The 19576-nt window shown below is 46.9% G+C and overlaps 1 protein-coding gene across 3 annotated transcripts in view; it reads left to right on the forward strand.

The window, feature by feature from the left end:
• SORD (sorbitol dehydrogenase) overlaps window positions 1-19576 on the forward strand; it is a 32915-nt gene that overhangs the window by 10803 nt on the left and 2536 nt on the right. For all 3 annotated transcript variants that reach the window (XR_003516029.2, XM_027572565.2, XM_027572567.1), the window contains exons 2-8: window positions 132-165; window positions 3085-3249; window positions 7042-7201; window positions 10804-10922; window positions 14084-14149; window positions 15322-15497; window positions 18617-18738. Coding sequence is in view for 2 of the 3 variants with exons in the window: in XM_027572565.2 (XP_027428366.1) it covers window positions 132-165; window positions 3085-3249; window positions 7042-7201; window positions 10804-10922; window positions 14084-14149; window positions 15322-15497; window positions 18617-18738 (842 nt within the window). In the remaining variant the exon portion in view is untranslated. The remainder of the gene's footprint in view (window positions 1-131; window positions 166-3084; window positions 3250-7041; window positions 7202-10803; window positions 10923-14083; window positions 14150-15321; window positions 15498-18616; window positions 18739-19576) is intronic.

Below are 19576 nucleotides of genomic sequence, written 5' to 3' on the forward strand. Positions count from 1 at the left end.
TGGCCTGAGCCTATGTTCATTCTAAGAAGAAATATTTGAATGGAACTCCACGTTGACTAAACAATTGAAAATATTCGTAAGGGAAGGTTATTATGCATGCTAAATGATTTTTCTATTTTTATTTCCTTTAGGAGAACTATCCTATCCCTGAACCAGGCCCAAATGGTAGGTCCTTGGGATACTCGACTTACATTTTATTGTTTCTTATTACTTACCCTGAAGACACCTGGGCATTGCTTGCTTACCCCACTTTTCCTACCACTTATGACTTTGCCTCCAATTAAAAACTATCTTTCTGTTAGGCTGTCAACCTCATCTGTTATCCACGACACAACTGGATAGATTCACCGTGACTGCCACATGAAATAAACAGTGATAGATTCAGCAGAAGACTTACCATATCAGACTGCTGACTTGTCCCAGAGTTTTTGACATAAAATGTCTTTCTGGACCAAAGGCAGAGCTGTTCCTCATTTGACCTAACCTAGAGTTGGGTTACTCTATCTACCATAAGCTGCTATTTGGGTGGCCAAATCCCGTCCTAACCCTGACCCGAGCTTTGAAAATGAGTGAGTCTACAGAGCTTAATTTCTGAATCAGAAAGAGTGGGTCAGTATAGGAAGACTGGGGCCTTCTGTCCAGTGAGGATGGGAGGGGCAGCATGGAGTGCGGCCCCACAGTCCTGATCAACCAGGTACAGACAGTGGGTGAGTGCTCTGGGGCAGGCTTCCTGCCACCTTTTTTTTTTTTTTTTTTAAGATTTTATTAATTTATTTGACAGAGAGAGACACAGCAAGAGAGGGAATACAAGCAAGGGGAGTGGGGCGGGGGGAGCAGCAGGCTTCCCGAGGAGCAGGGACCCCGATGTGGGGCTCCATCCCAGGACCCCGGGATCATGACCTGAGCCGAAGGCAGACGCTTAACCATCTGAGCCACCCAGGTGTCCCTTCCTGCCACCTTTGTTCCAGTGCTCTGGCCTCTCACTGGGCAAGCCTGTAAGGCCCAGTTGACAAGCACATTTCCTGGAGTGGTGTATGTACCTGGGGAAGTCATGCCTCCTGTTGGCTGGGGCAGATACCTGCTGACAGTTTTCGAATCCCTCCCATCCCTGGAGTCCCGCTTCATAATCTGCAGGACTCTGAAGTGAGGCTGAGAGCAAGGGGAAGAGTGTCTATAGATAACTCCTCCCATACCCAGCCACTCGGGTCTCCTCTCCGTCCTTGGTGAGTTGGGGATGTGCTTCCCCACCTTACCCCAGAACTGTAGTTTCTGTGCGAACATCGGATTGAAGGCAGGTTTCCTGGAGCCTCCAGACCTTTGCTACTCAAAGGTCAGCTGGCTTATTGATTTATGGTGATAAACATAAAGACAATAGCTGTTTCTATCAGTGTTCAACACGTAATGTATATTTAGGGCTTAAGCATTTTCAACAAGATATCATGTTCAGAGAAGTGAAAGAGGCACCTCACTGTGTCCTGAAAAGTTGGTATTGATTCTAGAAGTAGCCAAACAAGGGCTGTCTTGGACTCAAAGGACCCTGGTACTGTTTCTCTCTCTGATGCAGCATTCTGCTCTTACTTCCTTGTCTCTTGCTGCTCTTGAATTTGGAAGGGGAAAGGATGGTAAATTTCAGCTAGCATCCTAGCAAGTCAAACTTAATCTCTTATTACAAATTGGTAACTTTAAGAGAGGAAACTCAGATAATTTTCTCTACCTTGATCTCAGTCTTCACCCTGCCCCGTACCCTGCCATTTCTTACTCTGTCACCAAGGCCAAGGACAGAGAAGTTTCTATGGAGCCACACCTGGGGTGGATGGGTGGTGATCTGTGGCAAGGGCAGGGTGTAAGACGCTTGAATGAACAGCAGAGCTTTAGGTCTCTTTGTATTTCTAAGGCAGAGCTTTTTCTTACGGAGATACTTGCAACATGGTCACCTTAGTCAGACTAGGCCAGTAATCCTTTAGCACTTACTTTAGCAAAGGGTTTCAGTAGCATCATTATTTTTAACTTGGAAAACTGACAACAACAATACCAACAAATCTCACTTATTCAAACCTGTGAAGGGGAAATACCCTTTGAAATCTTTGGATGGTTTAAATTAAAGCTGTACCTTTAAACAAAACAACAGGCATGAAGATCAAGAGAGTTCACAAAGTGTTGCCAAGCCTAGATTTTGCCAGGCTTTCTCTCATGATAGATAAGAATCAGGCATAGCATATTAATTGTGTGGAATCAGTTATCTCCTAGAAAAACAGTTTTTCCCTTAGATGGCTGATACATTTTTTCCTATTAATAATATCTTGTTTATGCAGTGTGTTAGAGTTCTCCAGAGAGACGGAACCGAGAAAGAGAGGAGAAAGATTTGTTACATAGATTTATTTATATATAGGTTTATTATATATGTCTATAGAGAGAGGGGTGGGGGAGATTTATTTTAAGGAATTGGCTCATGTGATTGTGAGGATGGCAAGTCTGAAATTCGTAGGGCTGACCAGCAAGCTGGAAATTAGGTAAAAGCTGATGCTTTAGTCTTGGAGGATTCCTTCTTCAGGAAACCTCAGTCTTTTCTCCTAGGGCCTTCAACTGATTGGATGGGGCCCACCCACATTAGGCAGAGTAATCTGCTTTATATGAGAGAGAGATAGCGAGGGAGAGCGAGCACGAGCAGGGGGAGGGGCAGAGGGAGAGGGAGAAGCAGGCTGAGCAGGGAGCCCGACACGGGCCTCGATCCCAGGACCCCGGGATCATGACCTGAGCTGATGGCAGATGCTTAACTGATGGATCCACCCAGGCGCCCCGACAACTACTGTTTGACCAAACAACTGAGCACCATAGCTTAGCTGAGTTGACACATAACATTAACCCTCAAAGGCAATTATTTTGCTCTATGGAAGCTTTCTTGGCTTACAAGCCTTAATTGGTGTTGCTGGTTAGCTTGTTTTCCTCTGTGGTCTAAATACTGTACCTGGCCTTTGAAATCAAGCCAGAGGGTTGGTTTTCCTGTCCTGAGGGGAAGCATGGTGGCGCCTCAGACTGTGGAGGGGTCGTTCCTCCCCTCACTTGTTCCCTCCTTCTTCTTATCAGAAGTGCTGCTGAAGATGCATTCCGTCGGGATCTGCGGCTCTGATGTCCACTACTGGCAGCACGGTCGAATTGGGAATTTTATTGTGGAAAAGCCAATGGTGCTGGGACATGAAGCTTCAGGGACAGTCGTAAAAGTGGGATCACTGGTCAAGCACCTAAAACCAGGTCAGCAGAACCCTTCAACTAACTGATTTATTCCTCAACATAAATGAATATTTGTGTGTACTTTCTTGGGGCCGGGCCCTCTATTAAACCCGGGGGGGTTACAGCAGTGAGCAGGACAGTCTCCGTTTCTACACACATGGACTGTAAATTTCCAGGGAGGAAGGCAGGCCTGGGACACACATACAGTTACTTAATTACCGTTGTGTTGAGGGCAACAGAGAATAGCGATGTGGTCAGTGTCTTCTAACCAGATCCCTGGCTCTTCTGAGGGAGGAACAATTAATCTGACATCTGAAGGCAGTGGAGGGATAAGCCAGGTAAAGGGGTAGGCGAAATGTTCCAGGCATAGGAACCACAAACTGCCTCGACCTGCTGAGAAACAGGGTCTTGGATACAGTCTTTGATCTTATTGGATGACTGGAAAACCACCAATACTTTTCTAGATTTGCTTACTTCATTCTCTTGGAGGGAGGAAATCTCAGCTGTGGCAGCCTGCGATGTTCCCCAACACAGTGAATTAAATCCCAGCTGTGTGACACGGCCAGCCATTGGCTTTATCCTTCCTTTGCTGAGGAGAACACTGTACAGCCTGGAGAGGTCATCAGATTATTCGAGACAAGGAGAAGATTGGCGGGAGATGCCATTCTGTGTCAGTTATAAGGCTCTCTGAGCACAGCTACACGGAGAGGAATGACCCAGCCCTGAAGAAGCTGGACTTGTGTTTCACTTAGGAACACTGTCAGACCCTCCATTCATCCTGAATGGAAGTCGAGGCAGCCCCTGAGGTTTTGTGGAGTTATCCCAAAGAGGAAGATTCATAGTTTCCAATAGCCACTGATTGGTTCTTACCTGTGGGATGAGATCACTTAATATTAATCATAACAGAGTGGGGTTCTTTAAATTTAAGTTATAATAAGTGCTTAGATACAGAAAAATGAGAAGATCCGATCCCTGGATACTTTGATCTAGTTGGGGAGATGAGACGTCAGGACATACATAAATACCAGTAATTAGAGAATAAGACCAAAGGAAGCTATCAGGTGTGAAAAAGAATAGGCTCTAGCAGTTCAACGAAAGGGCATTTGTTGTGGGCAGAGGTGTTTAAAGAAGGTTCATTGAAGAGACAGGTCTTTGAGCTGGACATTTAACAATAATAAGGCAGCTAATACTCATTGATTTACTATTTGTTAGTCTCCATGTTAAATATTTGCATGTATGATTATGTATTTCAGTCTTGAAACAACTCTGAGGTAGGCATTATTTTCTTCCTTAACAAATGAAGAAAGCGAAACATGGTGACTGCCCAGGGTCACACACTAGCGAATCTCAAACTGGGGTACCGACCTTGGTTTTTCTGACTCTAAAGCAAGTGCTCAGAACCACTGGGCTGTCCAGCAGCTGGAGACCTGAGAACGGTTTTGTATTTGAATTAGTGAAGAGGTCAGAAGCGAATATTCTGGTTAAGAGGAACAGAGTAATAAAATTACAGAGGCCAGTGTAATATATCTGGGGTGCTAATAATACTATGCTGTTCAGAGTAGAGGTTCTGTGTTGGGGAGTTAGTGGAGATGTTAAAAATGCATAATCTGTATAAAAGTCCCTCTTTAAAAAGCACTCTTCAACTGTTATTATTATATTATTATAATGTAATCATTAGAAGACAAAACTGAGGCATACAAAACTCCACCTGATTATGAAGGATCTTGAATCCTAGCTTGAAGAAGTCATTGTCAATGGTAGAACATGATTTGGAACAAGGGCTGCAGAGAAAGTGGAGAGGGACACATACAGGTGGAGCAACACATTTTGGTGCTTGCAGGGATTTCTGTAGATCCTTTTTTTGAAGATTTTATTTATTTATTTCTCAGAGAGAGAGAGAGAGAGAGCACAAGCAGGGGGAGCAGCAGAGGGAGAAGCAGGCTCCCCGTTGAGCAAGGAGCCGGATATGGGACTTGATCCCAGGACTCTGGGATCATGAGCTGAGCCGAAGGCATAACCAACTGAGCCACCCAGGCGTCCCTAGAACACAAAATTTTTACTGAAGTGTTTCATATGCTGATTTGGACTGAAAGGTCTAATCAACTAGTCTAGAAAGAAGAAAAGCACTCACTGAGTAGTTCTTAACATTTGTTTCTAAAATTTTAACTTAAATCTTAAAGAATCAATAAATCTAAGGCATGGAAGAATTCCTAACTTATATACAATCTGGCTATCTATCTTATAGTGTGAATTTCCTGTTCAATAACACCAGCTCAGATAAGTTATAATAATAAATACAATATAAATAGTTAACAGTACTTACATGACTACTACCACCCCTGCTGTTAAGGAGCACTAACTATGTACCAGGACTTGGCACTCTTCTGTGGGTAGTTTTAACACAAAAAGACATACAAATAACTTAACATGTATCTGTTTAGTAAAGGGCAAACCTCCCACGGGTGACACACGTCAGGCTAAGGAGGGACCCAGCTCCACTCGCACACCCCTCTGGGGGTAAGGGGTGAGAATTGACTGGGAAGGTACGCAAAGGAAGGAATTTCCAAGGTGGTGGTAATGTTCTGTATCATGATAGGGGTTCATATTACACAGGTGAGTACATTTATCAAAATTCATCTAGGGGCACCTGAGTGGCTCAGTTGTTTAGCATCTGCGTTCGGCTCAGGTCGTGATCCCAGGGTCCTGGGATCAAGCCCCACATCAGGCTCCCTGCTCAGCGGGAAGCCTGCTTCTCCCTCTCCCACTCCCCCAGCTTGTGTTCCCTCTCTCACTGTCTCTCTCTCTCTGTCAAATAAATAAGATCTTTAAAAAAAAAATTCATCTAGTGATCCATGTAAGATTGTGCATTTTATCCATACCTAAATTTTACCTTAAAAAAGAACCAGAGACAAGTATTGAACTCGGGTTAACGATATGCAGGCTGAAATATTTAAGCGTGGAGTATACTAATGGCTACATCCTACTTGGAAATGCATCAGGAATGAAGATGGGGCGATGGACAGAGGAGAAATGGATAGGTGGGATGGATGGGTAAATATGTGATGAAGTGAATTAGCTCCATAGTAATTGAAGAATCAAAGCAGAGGATGTCTGGGTATTCGCTGTACAGTTCTTTCAACTTTAATGCATGTTGGAAAATTTCCATAATGGAAAGATAGAAGAGCACTTCCAAGGCTGGGTTTCCAAGGAGGCACAGTGAGACAGAGGAGAAGTACACTAGTTCACAAGCCTGAATGTTATTCTTCACTGGAGTCTCAGACCTCTGTGGGTCATTTGCCCGAGCCAGTCTGCTAACCCATGAATCCGTCAATTCCTAGTTATTGTCTAAATACAACCAGACTGAACATAAGACATGCCATAATTGTGGCTCTTGTGTTTATAAAGGCCTTGCCCCATATTTGCAAAGCAGGTGAAGGAAGAAAAGTCTGCGAACCCCACACAGCAGCTTGAGATGGGTCCTGGCTTGCCTTGGATTTGGGGCTGGTTCTCTGTTTCCCAAGCTGGGAAGTAGTTATGGAGCTGAGGGGAGAGGGGGTTGGCTTGTTCCATGAGTGGGTGAAAGGGCAGGCAGAGCCAGTCTGTGGAGAAGTATGCTGGTCACTCTCTCCCAGAGTGTGACTCTGTGCTGCATCCCAAGTTTTCTGTGGCAGCTCTAATGGGTTGGGCTTGTCTGGGGCACCCTGGATCCCAGGTAGGGGGTGGCTCATTGGGCCAGAGTCCCCTGTTGGCACCTGCCCAGGAGAACATGCCCCTTCACAGAAGCTCTGCCCCTGCTCGCGTTTTCCTCTTCAGGGGATCGTGTTGCCATCGAGCCTGGCGCTCTGCGAGAAATGGATGAATTCTGCAAGATTGGCCGGTACAATCTGTCGCCATCCATCTTCTTCTGTGCCACGCCCCCTGATGACGGGAACCTCTGCCGGTTTTATAAGCACAACGCTGACTTCTGCTACAAGTTAGTGCCCGAGGCCCAGCTGGGCCACCTGGGACCTCCCCGCCCTCCGTTTGGTTGGGGTTCTTTCTTCGAGTTTCCTGTGGTGATTTCTTTGTTCTTTTTAGCTCATAATTCCAGACATGAAACATCCCATCGACAGGTCCTTCTTGGTGGCATTGAGGGAAGGTAGCTTGCCTAGGGCTGAGACTGACTCATAGCACTTGGTTTAGTCTTTGAGTTGAAGCTCCCCTCACCTAGGGCAACACCTAGAAAATTGTTGCCGAACTCACTCGCTCCCCTCCAGGTATCCTGCAGATAACCTGCTGTGGTTCGTCCTCCATTACTGGTTTCCAAGGCAGCTCCCAGGAAAGAGAACTTATTACAGCAGTGACCCTGGTCACAACACCAGTAACAACAGCCACTGGGGTTTACTGAGGAAGCGTGGCCTGGAGCCAGTGCGTGAGCTCTGGGACCCTGGATCCACTCCCTCCTAGTGAGTGACTTTGAGGAAATGACGTCCCCTTCCACTGCTTCGGTCTCATTTAGTCAGCTGAAGACCCAATAAGGCAATGCATGTGGAGTCATGGAGTCACAGTTATAAGTACCCCGTGCCTGGCCGTGTGCTCATCAGTGCTTTGCAGGCTTTATCTGACTTAATGTTCGTAAGAACAGCAGTGAGGTGGGCCAGTGTAGCAGTTTTGTGCAGGGGTGCAGAGGCCGGACGGAGGAGGCTAATCGGGCACACAGCAGAGCCAGGAGGCAAGCTGGGGCAGCCGTGAGTCTTAAGTTCCTGCCCTGTGCTCACTACCCTATCCCAGCTCTCCAGATGGTTTTGGGGGGAGAACTTGTATCCGGCAGAAGCAAAGTGTTGCCCCTTCTGCACAGGTCCCAGCCCACGGAGCCGTGGGTGCTGATGCGCCACTTTCCTTCTGGCCTTCTAACAGGTGTGTTTTTCTCCCTCCCAGCCCGGCCCCAGCTGTGGCTCTCTTGGCCAGGATGGGGCTTGCCTGAAGGAGGCCAGGTGCCAGTCACAGGGGCAGTCTGACAGATCTGAGTTTTCTAGTGCCCCCTGGAAGCCTTGAGAGAGTCACAGGCCAGACCTCGTGATGGGTTTAAGTCAACACCTAACTGCTCTAGAAGAAAACAGGTTACCTGGGTAGAGTCCACCTTTCAGCAAGTGGTTCCTGAACCAGCCCACTTGGGGCGCTTTCCAAGTTGAGGCACCAAACAAGGTTTTCATGAGAGGCAGGAAAGCAAAATGGTAATGTTGAAGACTAACCACTGGTCTCTGCCTTCTACCAGCTGTGTGACCTTCAGCGAGTTAAACTTTGTAACCTAACGTCCTTGCCTGGAAAATGGAGACGATAATAGCACCGAGATGATGAAATGCATAGAATTATTGACAGAATTCAATGAGAAAAGCATATCAAGTATTCAGCACGAGGCCTGGCACACAGTAGGCGCTCAGTAAATGGGGCCATGCTATGGCATAGCCACGGCCTTGTGTCTGGGGGATAGGTCAGGTCTGAAAGGAAGCCTTGCACTGGGGTTGGGAGGATGGGGTTTGTAGGGCATGGTGGGGGAGGGTGTGCTCTGTTGGCGTTGTTAATGGGAGGGCTGAGGAGCGGACAGGCAACCCCCCCACCTCTCCTTTCTCCCAGGGTGCTTTCTGCTCATGTCTGCGCACACCAGCCTTGGACCCACATCCTCCTCTCTGGTCTCTTTGTGAGGATTCCTGTACTGCCACAGCCTCTTTATTTTCCTACCCACCTTATTTTCTTCCTTCTTATCTTCCTGTTTCCCCCTTGGCTTCTTGATCATCCTCTACCCTTTTGTTATTCCTTCAACCCTATTGGGAAAACCACCAAGTTGTCTTATTCTCTGGTCATGATTGATTGGAGCTGAGAAGAAACTTAGGGTGCTCTCATCCTCCCTCTCCCTCGATCCTCACCAGATAAGGTCGGGGAAGGAGGACCCAGTGACTCTCCGAAGACCAGTGGCAAAGGCGCTGGGCCTAGGACTCTGCCTGGTGCTTCTGCCTCATCAGGAGCATAATCTCTCCATCACAATCTTCCACCATCGCCATCTCAATCCCATTTCTCCTGGGTGTTCTCCTGCCAAGGGGAACTCAGAGCGAAGGTGGGAGGGGCGCACCAGTCCTGACCAAAGGCCACCCTCTGCTCAGAGCCCATACAAGCTTCGGAGGAATCCCAGAGGTGAAGGGGCAGGCTAGTCTGAGAGTGGTTGGCGGTTCCTTGGGAGAACCTGGGAGTCTTCATTATTTCATTTCAAACTTTTGTCCCTTTTACAGAATTGATGGGGTGGGTGGTGTGGGCAGAAGGGGTGATGGCGGCAATCCGAGCAGGAGAGGACTGAAGTGGGAGGGTTGTGGGGGAAAAGCAGAGGGGTGGGGGGGCAGCGGGGAGAAGGCAGGGCAGCGGGCAGGCCGGCTTCGGGCCTCGTTATTCTGTGACACATCATGGGAATGAGCACTTGGCTTGGCTGCCACCTTTCTTTCTTTTTGGAACTTGAGGAATTTTATGTTCTAGCATGTGCATGTTTGGGGCGCTGAATAAAAATACTGGACAGTGAGGACCATGCAGAAATGAGATATCCACAGAGCCACTTGTACTAGGAGGCAGCTAATATGGGGCAGGCGGGATGTGGAAGGAGGAGACCTGGCTTCAAGTCTTGCTTTTCTACTCATTAGCCTTGTAAACTTGGGCAAGTCTCTGAATGTCATTGGGCTTCAGTTTCCTCTTCTGTAGAATAAAGGTAAAAATAAAGCCCTTCCTTCCTTCCTGACAAGGTCATGGTGAGGATCAAATGAGATAATGGATGAAAAAGCCCTCTAATCTGTAAAGCCTTATGCAAATGTTTGCTGTCATCATCAGTGGGATGGGTAATAGGGTCAAATGGACACAGTGAAAACCAAGAACCCGGTGGTGAAGGTGATACAACATTCAATCATCTGCCTGGAAGACAGGCCCTTTTCCCATCATGACCGGTCCAGGGACAGCCAGGCAGCTGCTGCCATCAAATGTGGTTCTTCTGGAACACACCATACAGGGACAACAGAATGACACCAGCTTCTAAATCACTGTTTTGCGAAGCTGCTGATAGTTGGGATTGTTTGCTGAGGTGAAACCAGAAAGGCTGTACGTTAAGTTTGAGAAGCAGATGAAATGCTGGCATGTGGTTATATTAACCTCTTGTTAGATGAACTTCTCATTATTTATTAATGACAGCTACACCATACCTTGTCTTGGACAACGTATTAAAGAAAACATAATGTGTTCACATTCACCGCAGTGATTTGTCCAAAGAAAACCATTTTCAGAGCAGGGCAGTGTGGCCTGGGCTCTGGAATCAGGCGTATCTGGTTTCCATTTCAAATCCTTCGAGCCTCTTACTAGTTTTGAACCAAAGTCATTTACTTCTCCAAGGCTTTGTTTCCTTGTCTGTAAAATGGGAATATTAGTACCTACCCTTGAACTCTTCCAAGGATTTGTGTGAGTGAATATATGTAAACTGCTTAGCACATAAATAAATGCTCAATAAATATTAGCTCTTGTTATTATTAACCCAGGGGGACTAACTGAGTGTGTTGAATGACACCCCAGGCTTCCTGACAATGTCACCTTTGAAGAAGGGGCCCTGATTGAACCACTCTCTGTGGGGATCCATGCCTGCCGGCGAGCTGGAATCACCCTGGGGAACAACGTCTTTGTGTGTGGAGCTGGTAAGAAACAGATGACACCCTGGTTATGAGTTCATTAAAGGGGAATGTGGAGATCCCTCTGCCCATCTCATTCCCCCTCCAATGGCTGAAATTGGTCCTAGACTCTTTCTAGGCAGGGGAGGGTTACATGTCCCTTTCCCTCGGTGACCAACACTGCTAAATAAACCGTCTGCAGACATAATAGTAACTCAGGTTATTTCCCAGGCAACATAACCGTTTTGGTCATTTAAAGAATGCAATTTGGAATTATTTTTTAACTCAGCAGGAAACGAGGGATATATTTTTGGTAGTAAAGGGAAGGGCAACTTTTGGAACTCTCAAATCATACCAGAGAAGTGGTCTCCTGGTCCATCCAGGAATGAGGTGTCATAGCCAGTGGAAGGAATGGAGTCCGGCTCACTGTGAGCCAGCACTCTGCTTTTTGGGGTCGCAGGTGGCTGCCTTCTTTCCTTCCCTGCTTCCAGCCACCCGAACAAACCTTAGCAGCCTCAGACTGAAACATTCTAGGTATCTAATGCTAGTGACACAGACAGCATGCTCATGCTCTTTATGGGTGTGATCTGGTGTTCCTCATACACTTTTTTTTAGGCATAATTAACATATAACATTACATTAGTTTCAGATGTACAGTGTAATGATTTGATATTCGTATATATGACAAAATGATCACCATAATAAGTCCAATTATCATCTGTCACTATATATAGTTACAAAGTGTTTTTTTTCCTGCAATGAGAACTTTTTAAGATCTACTCGCTTAGTAACTGTCAAATATGCAATGTGGTATTATTAATTATAATCACCACACTGTACATTATATCCCCGTGATTTATTTATTTTATAACTGGAAGTTTGTACCTTTTGACCCTATTTCACTCATCTCTCACCACCCTCCTCGGGCAACCAATCTGTACTCTGTATCTGTGAGCTTTGTCCACATGTTTGTGAGATCATACAGTATTTGTCTGTCTCACTTATTACACTTAGCATAATGCCCTCAAAGTCCAGTCACAAATGGCAAGACTTCCTTTTATGGCTGAATGATATTCCACTGTGTATATATATATATACCACATTTTCTTTGTTCTTCATCCATGGATGGACACTTAGGTTGTTTCCATATCTTGGCTATTGTAAGTAATGGTGCAATGAACATGGGGGTGCATATATCTTTTTGAGGTAGTGTTTTTCATTTTCTTCAAATAAATACTCAGAAGTGGAATTATTTGGATCATATGGTAGTTCTATTTTTAATTTTGTAAGGACTCTCCATGTTGTTTCCCACAGTGGTTGGAAATTTACATTCTTACCAACAGTGCATGAGGGTTCCCTTTTCTCCACATCCTCTGCAACACTTGCTATTTCGTGTCTTTGTGTCTTTTTAATAGTAGCCATTCTGACAGGTGTGAGGTGATAACTCATTGTGGTTTTGATTTGTATTTCTCTGATGCTGAGTGATGTCGAGCTCCTTTCCGTGTACCTGTCGGCCATCTGTCTGTCTTCTTTGGGAAGGTGTCTGCTTAAGCGTGCTTTGCTGACTCCGTCAGTAGGGCATGCACCCTGGGTGTAGAGATTACTTAAAAAAAAAAAAAAAGAAAAGAAAATGTCTATAGATCCTTGGCCCTTTTTAAAATTAGATTGCTTGGTTTTTTTGCTCTTGAGTTGTAGGAGTTCTTTATGTATTTTTTGGATATTAACCTCTTATCAGATATGATTTGCAAATTTTTTTTTCATTTGGTTGGTTGACTTTTTCATTTTGTTGATGGTTTTCTCGGCTGTGCAGAAGCTTTTTAGTTTGATGTGGTCCCACGTGTTCATTTCTGCTTTTATTAGAAAGCATTTGCCTTTGGGCTCAAATCCAAAAAATCATGTCGAGGCTGATGTCAAGGAGCTTATGGTCTGTTTTCTTCTAGGAGTTTTATGGTTTTAGGTCTTGATGTTCAAGTCTTTAATCCATTTTGAGTTAGTCCTCATACATTTTTCAGGACTGATTTTGACAGGGCCAAATAAATGACTACAGGGCTTTCTAAGAGAGGTGATGGGTATAGAACAGACTTGCCTCAATGAGCTAACAGAGTGTAGTGTTCAGGTGACACATCTATGTTAAATCCACATAAGTAATACCTTTTTGACATAGAAAAAGAAGTCACACATCCCACACGTGTACATACACGCAGAGAGATTCACCCATAGCTCCATCACCTATCAGCCTGAGAGAACCACTGTAAATATTTTGATGTAGAATCCTTCAGGTTTTTCTAAAATGAGATCATGCTAAACACACTTTATTTTATCTTTTATAAAGACAAAAATCAATATATTATGAACATCTTTCCATACCACTAAATAAGAGAGTTATGACACGATTTTTAAGAGCTATGTAGTACCCCACTATAGTTTGTTTAGCTAATCACCTCTGTTGATCATTTCAAGTATGTTGCAGTGTTTTGATTTTGGGGGGAACTCACAAAATTATTTGCAAAGGCACTGTCAAAAAGCCAATCCTCAAAGATAATCTGCATAGCTTCATTTTGTGGGTCTGATTTTTTTTGTTTGTTTGTTTGTATTAAAACTGTGTCATCTAGCATGCAGATAGTGTGGGAAGCAGGTGGTCTCTGGGCTGATTTTTAGGCATCTGCACAACTTAGAGCTGCCTGAGCAGCTGGGTCAACCCAGGGAGCCAGTTCACTTAATGACACCCTCCAAGATAGTTCTCAGAGGGCACCTGTAAAGGCTGTGTCTCTCCTTGGGGAGATGTGATGGGTAGTAAGAAAGTAGGGGTCAAAGAGAGAACAGGACAATGTATCCAGACCTTCTGAGACATCTTATTCTCTTAACAAATATATGTTTCCTTGAGCCCTCTGGTTCTTTCACATTATCCCCAAGCAGTGTCCAAGAGTAAATGGCAAATTTCTAACTCTGAGGTCTGAGAGAATTAAATAGAACTCAACACTAGGAGCAAAATTTCATGTAGAGAACAGTTCTTCATATAGTCATTTACTTATGCATTCAAACAGCTGTTAAGGTCTCACTATGTGTCAGGCACTGGGATAGATGCTAGAGGTGCACAAAAGATATGGTTCCTGTCCATGGCCTGGACAAGGGGGGGAGAGCTGATGTTTAATATTTCACAAACATCTCCCATTTTCTGCTTTATTTAGGGCCGATAGGACTGGTCACTCTGATCGTGGCCAAGGCAATGGGTGCAGCTCAAGTGCTGGTGACTGGTAAGAAGGTTTTCTTTTTAAATCTTCTTGAAGAGGGGGAGCCTGGGTGGCTCAGTCGTTAAGCGGCTACCTTCAGCTCAGGTCATGATCTCTCCTCAGGGTCCTGGGATCGAGCCCCAAGTCAGGCTCCCTGCTCAGCAGGAAGCCTGCTTCTCCCTCTCCCTTTGCCCCTCCCCCTCCCTGCTTTTGTGCTCTCTCTAAGTAAATAGTAAATAATAATAAAAAAAAAATCTCCTTGAAGAGGAAACAGCTGGCTTATAGTTTGGAGCAAGGGCATGAGAACTCTTCCCTTCCTGGGGTGCTGGGTTTCTAAAGGGGCTCCTCCTTCTTTCCCCTGGGTTCCAGGGTTAAGATGATATGGAGATGACGACCTGGCTCTTTATGTGTGGACCTCAGATGCCCCTACTGCTCACTTGGTTCTAAGAGGCTTCGCCTTTGGTCCATTTGGCCAAACTCAGGAGGCACAGAATGTGTGCTTGTGTGTGTGTGTGTGTGTGTGTGTGTGTGTGTGTGTGTGTGTGTGTGATGTGGAGTTAGTGGGATGTATATGTTTATAAAAGGGTGTTTGTGTGTGAGGTGTGTGGTATGGGCAGGAGATGTGTGTATGTGTGAGGAGAGCTTATCTGTGACAGCACGTGTGGGTCAGTGTAGTATGTGTGGAAGCATGTAGGGTATAGAAGGGTGTGTGTGGAGAAGACATCTGTGAGAGAGAATGTGTGTGTGTAAAGGTATCTGTGAGAGTGCGGGTGTGGGTAAGTGTGTAGAGTTGTGTAGGGATATAGGCGAGTGAATGTGTTTTGTGTGCAAAGAAGATATCAGAGTGTGTGTAGAAGTTATCTGAGAGTGTATGTATGAGGAGCAGTTACCTTTCGGAGAGAAAGAGTGTGTGCGTGGCTGTGTGGTGTGTATGGGGTGTGGGGGGGTGTAGAACAGTGTGGATGTTTGAGAAGTGATCTGAGTGAGGGGTGGGGGAAGGGGAGGGAGAGTGTGTGTGGGGGCGGCTGTGTGGTATGTATAGGGGTGTGTGAAGGTGTAGAGAGTATGTGTGTTGGGCTCATTGGCACCACCCACTACACTGGAGCTTCACTACCATTAAGACCTGCCCTTCCACCTTTTTCTCCCTAATCCGCCATCCAGTTCTCAGTTTGAAAGAAACTTTTGTTCCACTTTAGATCTGTCTGCCTCTCGGTTGTCCAAAGCCAAGGAAGTAGGGGCTGATATCGTCCTCCAGATCTCCAAGGAGAGCCCTAAGGAAATTGCCAGTAAAGTGGAAGATCTGCTGGGGTGCAAGCCGGAAGTGACCATCGAGTGCACAGGGGCAGAGCCCGCCATTCAGTCAGGCATCTATGTGAGTTGGATGAGGCGCTGGTGCGCAGCTTTGGGGAGTCAGCACCCGGTAGGCAGCGGTAAGGGGTGCTGGACTCGGGCGTCTCTGCTACCTTACTATGTGGCCCCTGGACAAAACGAGGTGACCTTGGTATCTCTGGTTTTTGTTTGTTTATTTGTTTTAGCTCACTTGCTTCACATCCTTCCTTACTGGGTCATTGTGAGGCTTAAATGAGGTAACAGGTGTATATGGCCGTTGAAAGATGTTAGGAGACCCACCCCTGAAGTGATCATATCTCATCATAAAAGGACTCTTGGGGGAAAAAAAAATCAACAGGAGGAACAGGAAACCATGCTTTAGTTGTGTGTGGGAAATCCCTATCTTCCTTTATTGAGGAAAACGGCAGTCTTTGAGTCACTGATACAAAGCAACAGCCATTAATTTGGTTAGTCACGAAGGTGGGGTGGTTTTTCAGGGCCACAGTTGGCTACTACTCTTGTCTCCCAGACCTGGGAGAGGGTAAGCTGCCAATACCTGATTTGCCCCTCAGCGACCCACCCAGAGTTTATGGGAAGTTGGTGGAAATGGGGGGTGGGGGGGGAGGGCAGGGCACACACAGGGGTGGGGAGTGGCGTTGAGGGATCCAAGTATGATGAAATGAGGGGAGAAAGAATACCTTCTAGGTTCCAGCCCTACTGTGTGTTGGGTCTTCTGCTGGGGGCTTTGTAAATGTGATGTCAGGTCTGCACTGTAGCCATGAAGACTCGTTACCCCTTTCCACATTTTTCCATGGGAGGCCTGGTGACTTGCCTCGAGCACACTGCTCCGGTGTCTGAGTGTGTCTCACCCTGTCCACCGCTTAGGAGAGAAGGGAAACAGGGCCCAAGGAGCCAGTGGGCAGCCGTGCTCGGACGGGAGGGATGGGGCGGAGGAGGGCGGTAGCAGGAGCTCACACCCCTGGGCACTCCTGCCCTGCCGCCCGCACTGCTGTCCCACAGCGGCACGGGCTTCCTCCTTCCTTCTGAGTCACAGCTGGGTCATGCAGAAGGGCATTTGCAGCATGCCAGACCTTCTGAGGAAAGCTGACCTGGTACCCAGGCCGAACTGTCTCGCCATCTTCCCACCAGGATGCCCCTGGCATCAGGGGTGAGGAAGGGGTGGTGGGATGGGAGAGGAACAGGTGCCACTTTCTCTCGCTCTGTCCTAAGTTGCAGCTGGAGCTGGCCCACCCTCTGCTCCACTGTCAGAAGTACCGGCTGCCTTGTGGGAAGGGGCAAAGAGAACCCTGAAACTCAGAGGGTGATGGGTCTGTGTGTGATCAGTCGACCAATGACATGTCTTGGGCACCTGCTGTGTCCTGGCTTTGTGCCGGGGCCCTTAGGAGCTATGATGCATAAGGCATGTCTAACTGTCTTCAAGTTGTTGGCAGTCAGTGACCCCCCACTCCACAGAGAGGCAGTAAAAGACATGGCTTCCCAATGCAAGACTTTCTTCCCCTTCTCCGCTGCCTGGAGGGCACTGGGAACAGTTGGCATCTATCTCCAGCTGTTGATGGTGGGGGCCCAATTGCCAGGCTCCCTGAGGTGGGTGCAGAGGTAAATGTGACCCAAGGGCCTGCCCTGTCCTGAGTGAGGGGTGGAGCCCTTGTGCATGACAGATGCTACAGGATACTGCAGGCCACCCTGCCAGTGGGCAGGTTAGGTGGTGGCACCTTATATGGACATACCTGAGAGCTACTTTCCTGCCAGATTTGTGACTAGAAAATGTTTGGGAGGAGACGTGGCAAATGCTCAGGGTAGAATTCGTGTCATCTTGGTGCAGAGGTCACACCCACAAAACAATGGTCAGGTAGTCCAAGTGTTCCTTTGTCTGTGGTCAGCAAACTGCTGGCCTCCTGGCACCTCCAGTCTGGCAGTATTCCTCCTTCTTCTGACTAGGTGGAGAGGAAATGCTGATGGGGAAACAGTTTTCTAAGGAAATTTCTCACTCAAAAGAGTTTTCGGTGGCTCAGTCACAACTTTGATCCCACCCCCACCCTACCTTTTCCAGTGGGGAGAGAGCCTCCCCCCTTACCAGGGTTCATAAGTCACAGGTGGTTTGTAAGTGACTCTGTGCTTCAGTAAAAACAGAAAATGTGCCAAACCATGAGCCCAACCAAGTGCTGAGCACTGTGATTGTTAGGCCAACCGCCCTGCTGGGGAGGCATCATCCTGATCTTACACATGAAGAAGCTGGTTGAGAGGATCCCACAGCTCAAAAGTGTAAATTCCAGAGTCACCCCTGTGCTGCAGGCCTCTCTTCATGGTGTATCCTTCCCCTCAGAGATAGAGGTTGTGGTGGATGCCCCTTTGCAGCTCTGCTCATTAAACTTAGAATGGTTCCAGTAAGTGCTTGTTCCTGCCAACTGTCATGAAAACTGAGGCAAGTGAACTATTTTCCTGTCCCTCACAACGTTGACCACAGTGATCTCCAAAAGTCTCTGGAGCAGGCACAACACTCATGTGGAATCATGTGGAGATTATCGGGAGAAATTTCCATGTCTGGCCCACTCCAGGGAGGGAACTGATAAAGCAGATAGATGTTCAAGGAAGACAAAATCCATTGTGATTGAGGATACTATTGGGATGAATGTCTCTGGAACAAAAATGTTTCTAAATGTCAGCCAGCTTGCATGAATAAGGCAATGTTCAAGCCACAGAATTCTAGTGGCCCTCCCCATTTGTATGTGCTTGGTAGTTTCCTCACCGAGAGGGTGGTTCCTTAGAGGTTTGACAAAAGTCCCGTCTTTTGTGGCATTGACATTCTGGAGGAGGGGTGGGTGCTGAGATGAGGAGCTACCTGAGCCAACACCTGGTACGGAATTAGTAAAGCTTTAGAGATGCTCGGGAGCTGGAGGGGCTCCCACTGTGCCTGGTCCCCCACTGGTAAAGTGTGTGACTTCAGGATCATTAAAGATAACTCTGCTGCTCTGTTAAGTTTGGTCAACATATGGAAGAGTTCAACAGTAGAGAAAGAATCGTATTCTCTGGAATATTTGGATACTCACCTGATGCAAACAGATATTTATGTGACAAAAGTCATTTTGAGTGAGAAGTCTGCATTTTCTGATCTGGGTTTTCTTGTTCTCATCTCCTCTTCAGGCTACTCGTTCTGGTGGGACCCTGGTGCTCGTAGGGCTGGGCTCCGAGATGACCACCGTGCCCCTGGTGCATGCGGCCATCCGGGAGGTGGATATCAAGGGCGTGTTTCGATATTGCAACACGTGAGTATGTTGGGGGTGAGCCAGGGTGGTGAGCAGCCAGCAGGACCCCTGCACGGCCTCTGGGACCAAGAGTCTCTCCCGTTTATTCATGAAGGGCACTCCCTAGCCACACTTACAGCCACCTGTCATGGTAGGGATCCAAAGAGAGAGCATCACTCCTGGTTAAAAAACAGGAAGGCAGAGATGGCAGAGGGAAGGAGGGAAGGTGGGGGATCTTGAAGCATGCCCCTTTTGGGTATCTGCCCCTCATCACCCAGGCCCTCTCGTCTTCATTTCCTCAAATGGCCAGCTCTTCGTTTTCTCCCTTTAAAGGGAAGAAGGAGAGAAAGGGGGACAACAGCAAAAACTCAGGTCCCTTGGTTTCCACCCCAGAGCCTCAGGGCCCACCTTGGGAAGTGAGAGGGTCTTAGTTCACCCCACCTCATGCTCTGTGGCTCTAGCCTCTCCCCAACCAGGCAATTTTCCCAGGACCACCGTCCCCAGCAGTGTCCCTCCTCCCACGGTTACAGTCTGTGGCCATTCCGTCAGCAGAATGCCATTTTCCAATAAACTCTGCCAAGCCAAACTCTGCAAAGGGATACAGATATATTATCATCGGCTGCCTCTCTGAGGCTTATCTCCCTTTCCACAGTGGCCTCCATAGGCCTTATGTCTTCATGCCAAAGGAATTCTAGGCTCCGTGACAGACATTGCAGAGGGGTGGAGGCATTTGGGAACAGACCCTGTACTCCCATATTGCAGGTCATAAGATCATTTCTACCATTGTTTGTAGAATAGACCCTGTAGAACCACAGCACTATAAATAAATATGGCCAAGCTGATCTTGTGCTTGGTGGTT

This window comes from Zalophus californianus, chromosome 6 (genome assembly GCF_009762305.2).
Source record: "Zalophus californianus isolate mZalCal1 chromosome 6, mZalCal1.pri.v2, whole genome shotgun sequence".
NCBI classification, from domain to species: Eukaryota; Metazoa; Chordata; class Mammalia; order Carnivora; family Otariidae; genus Zalophus; species Zalophus californianus.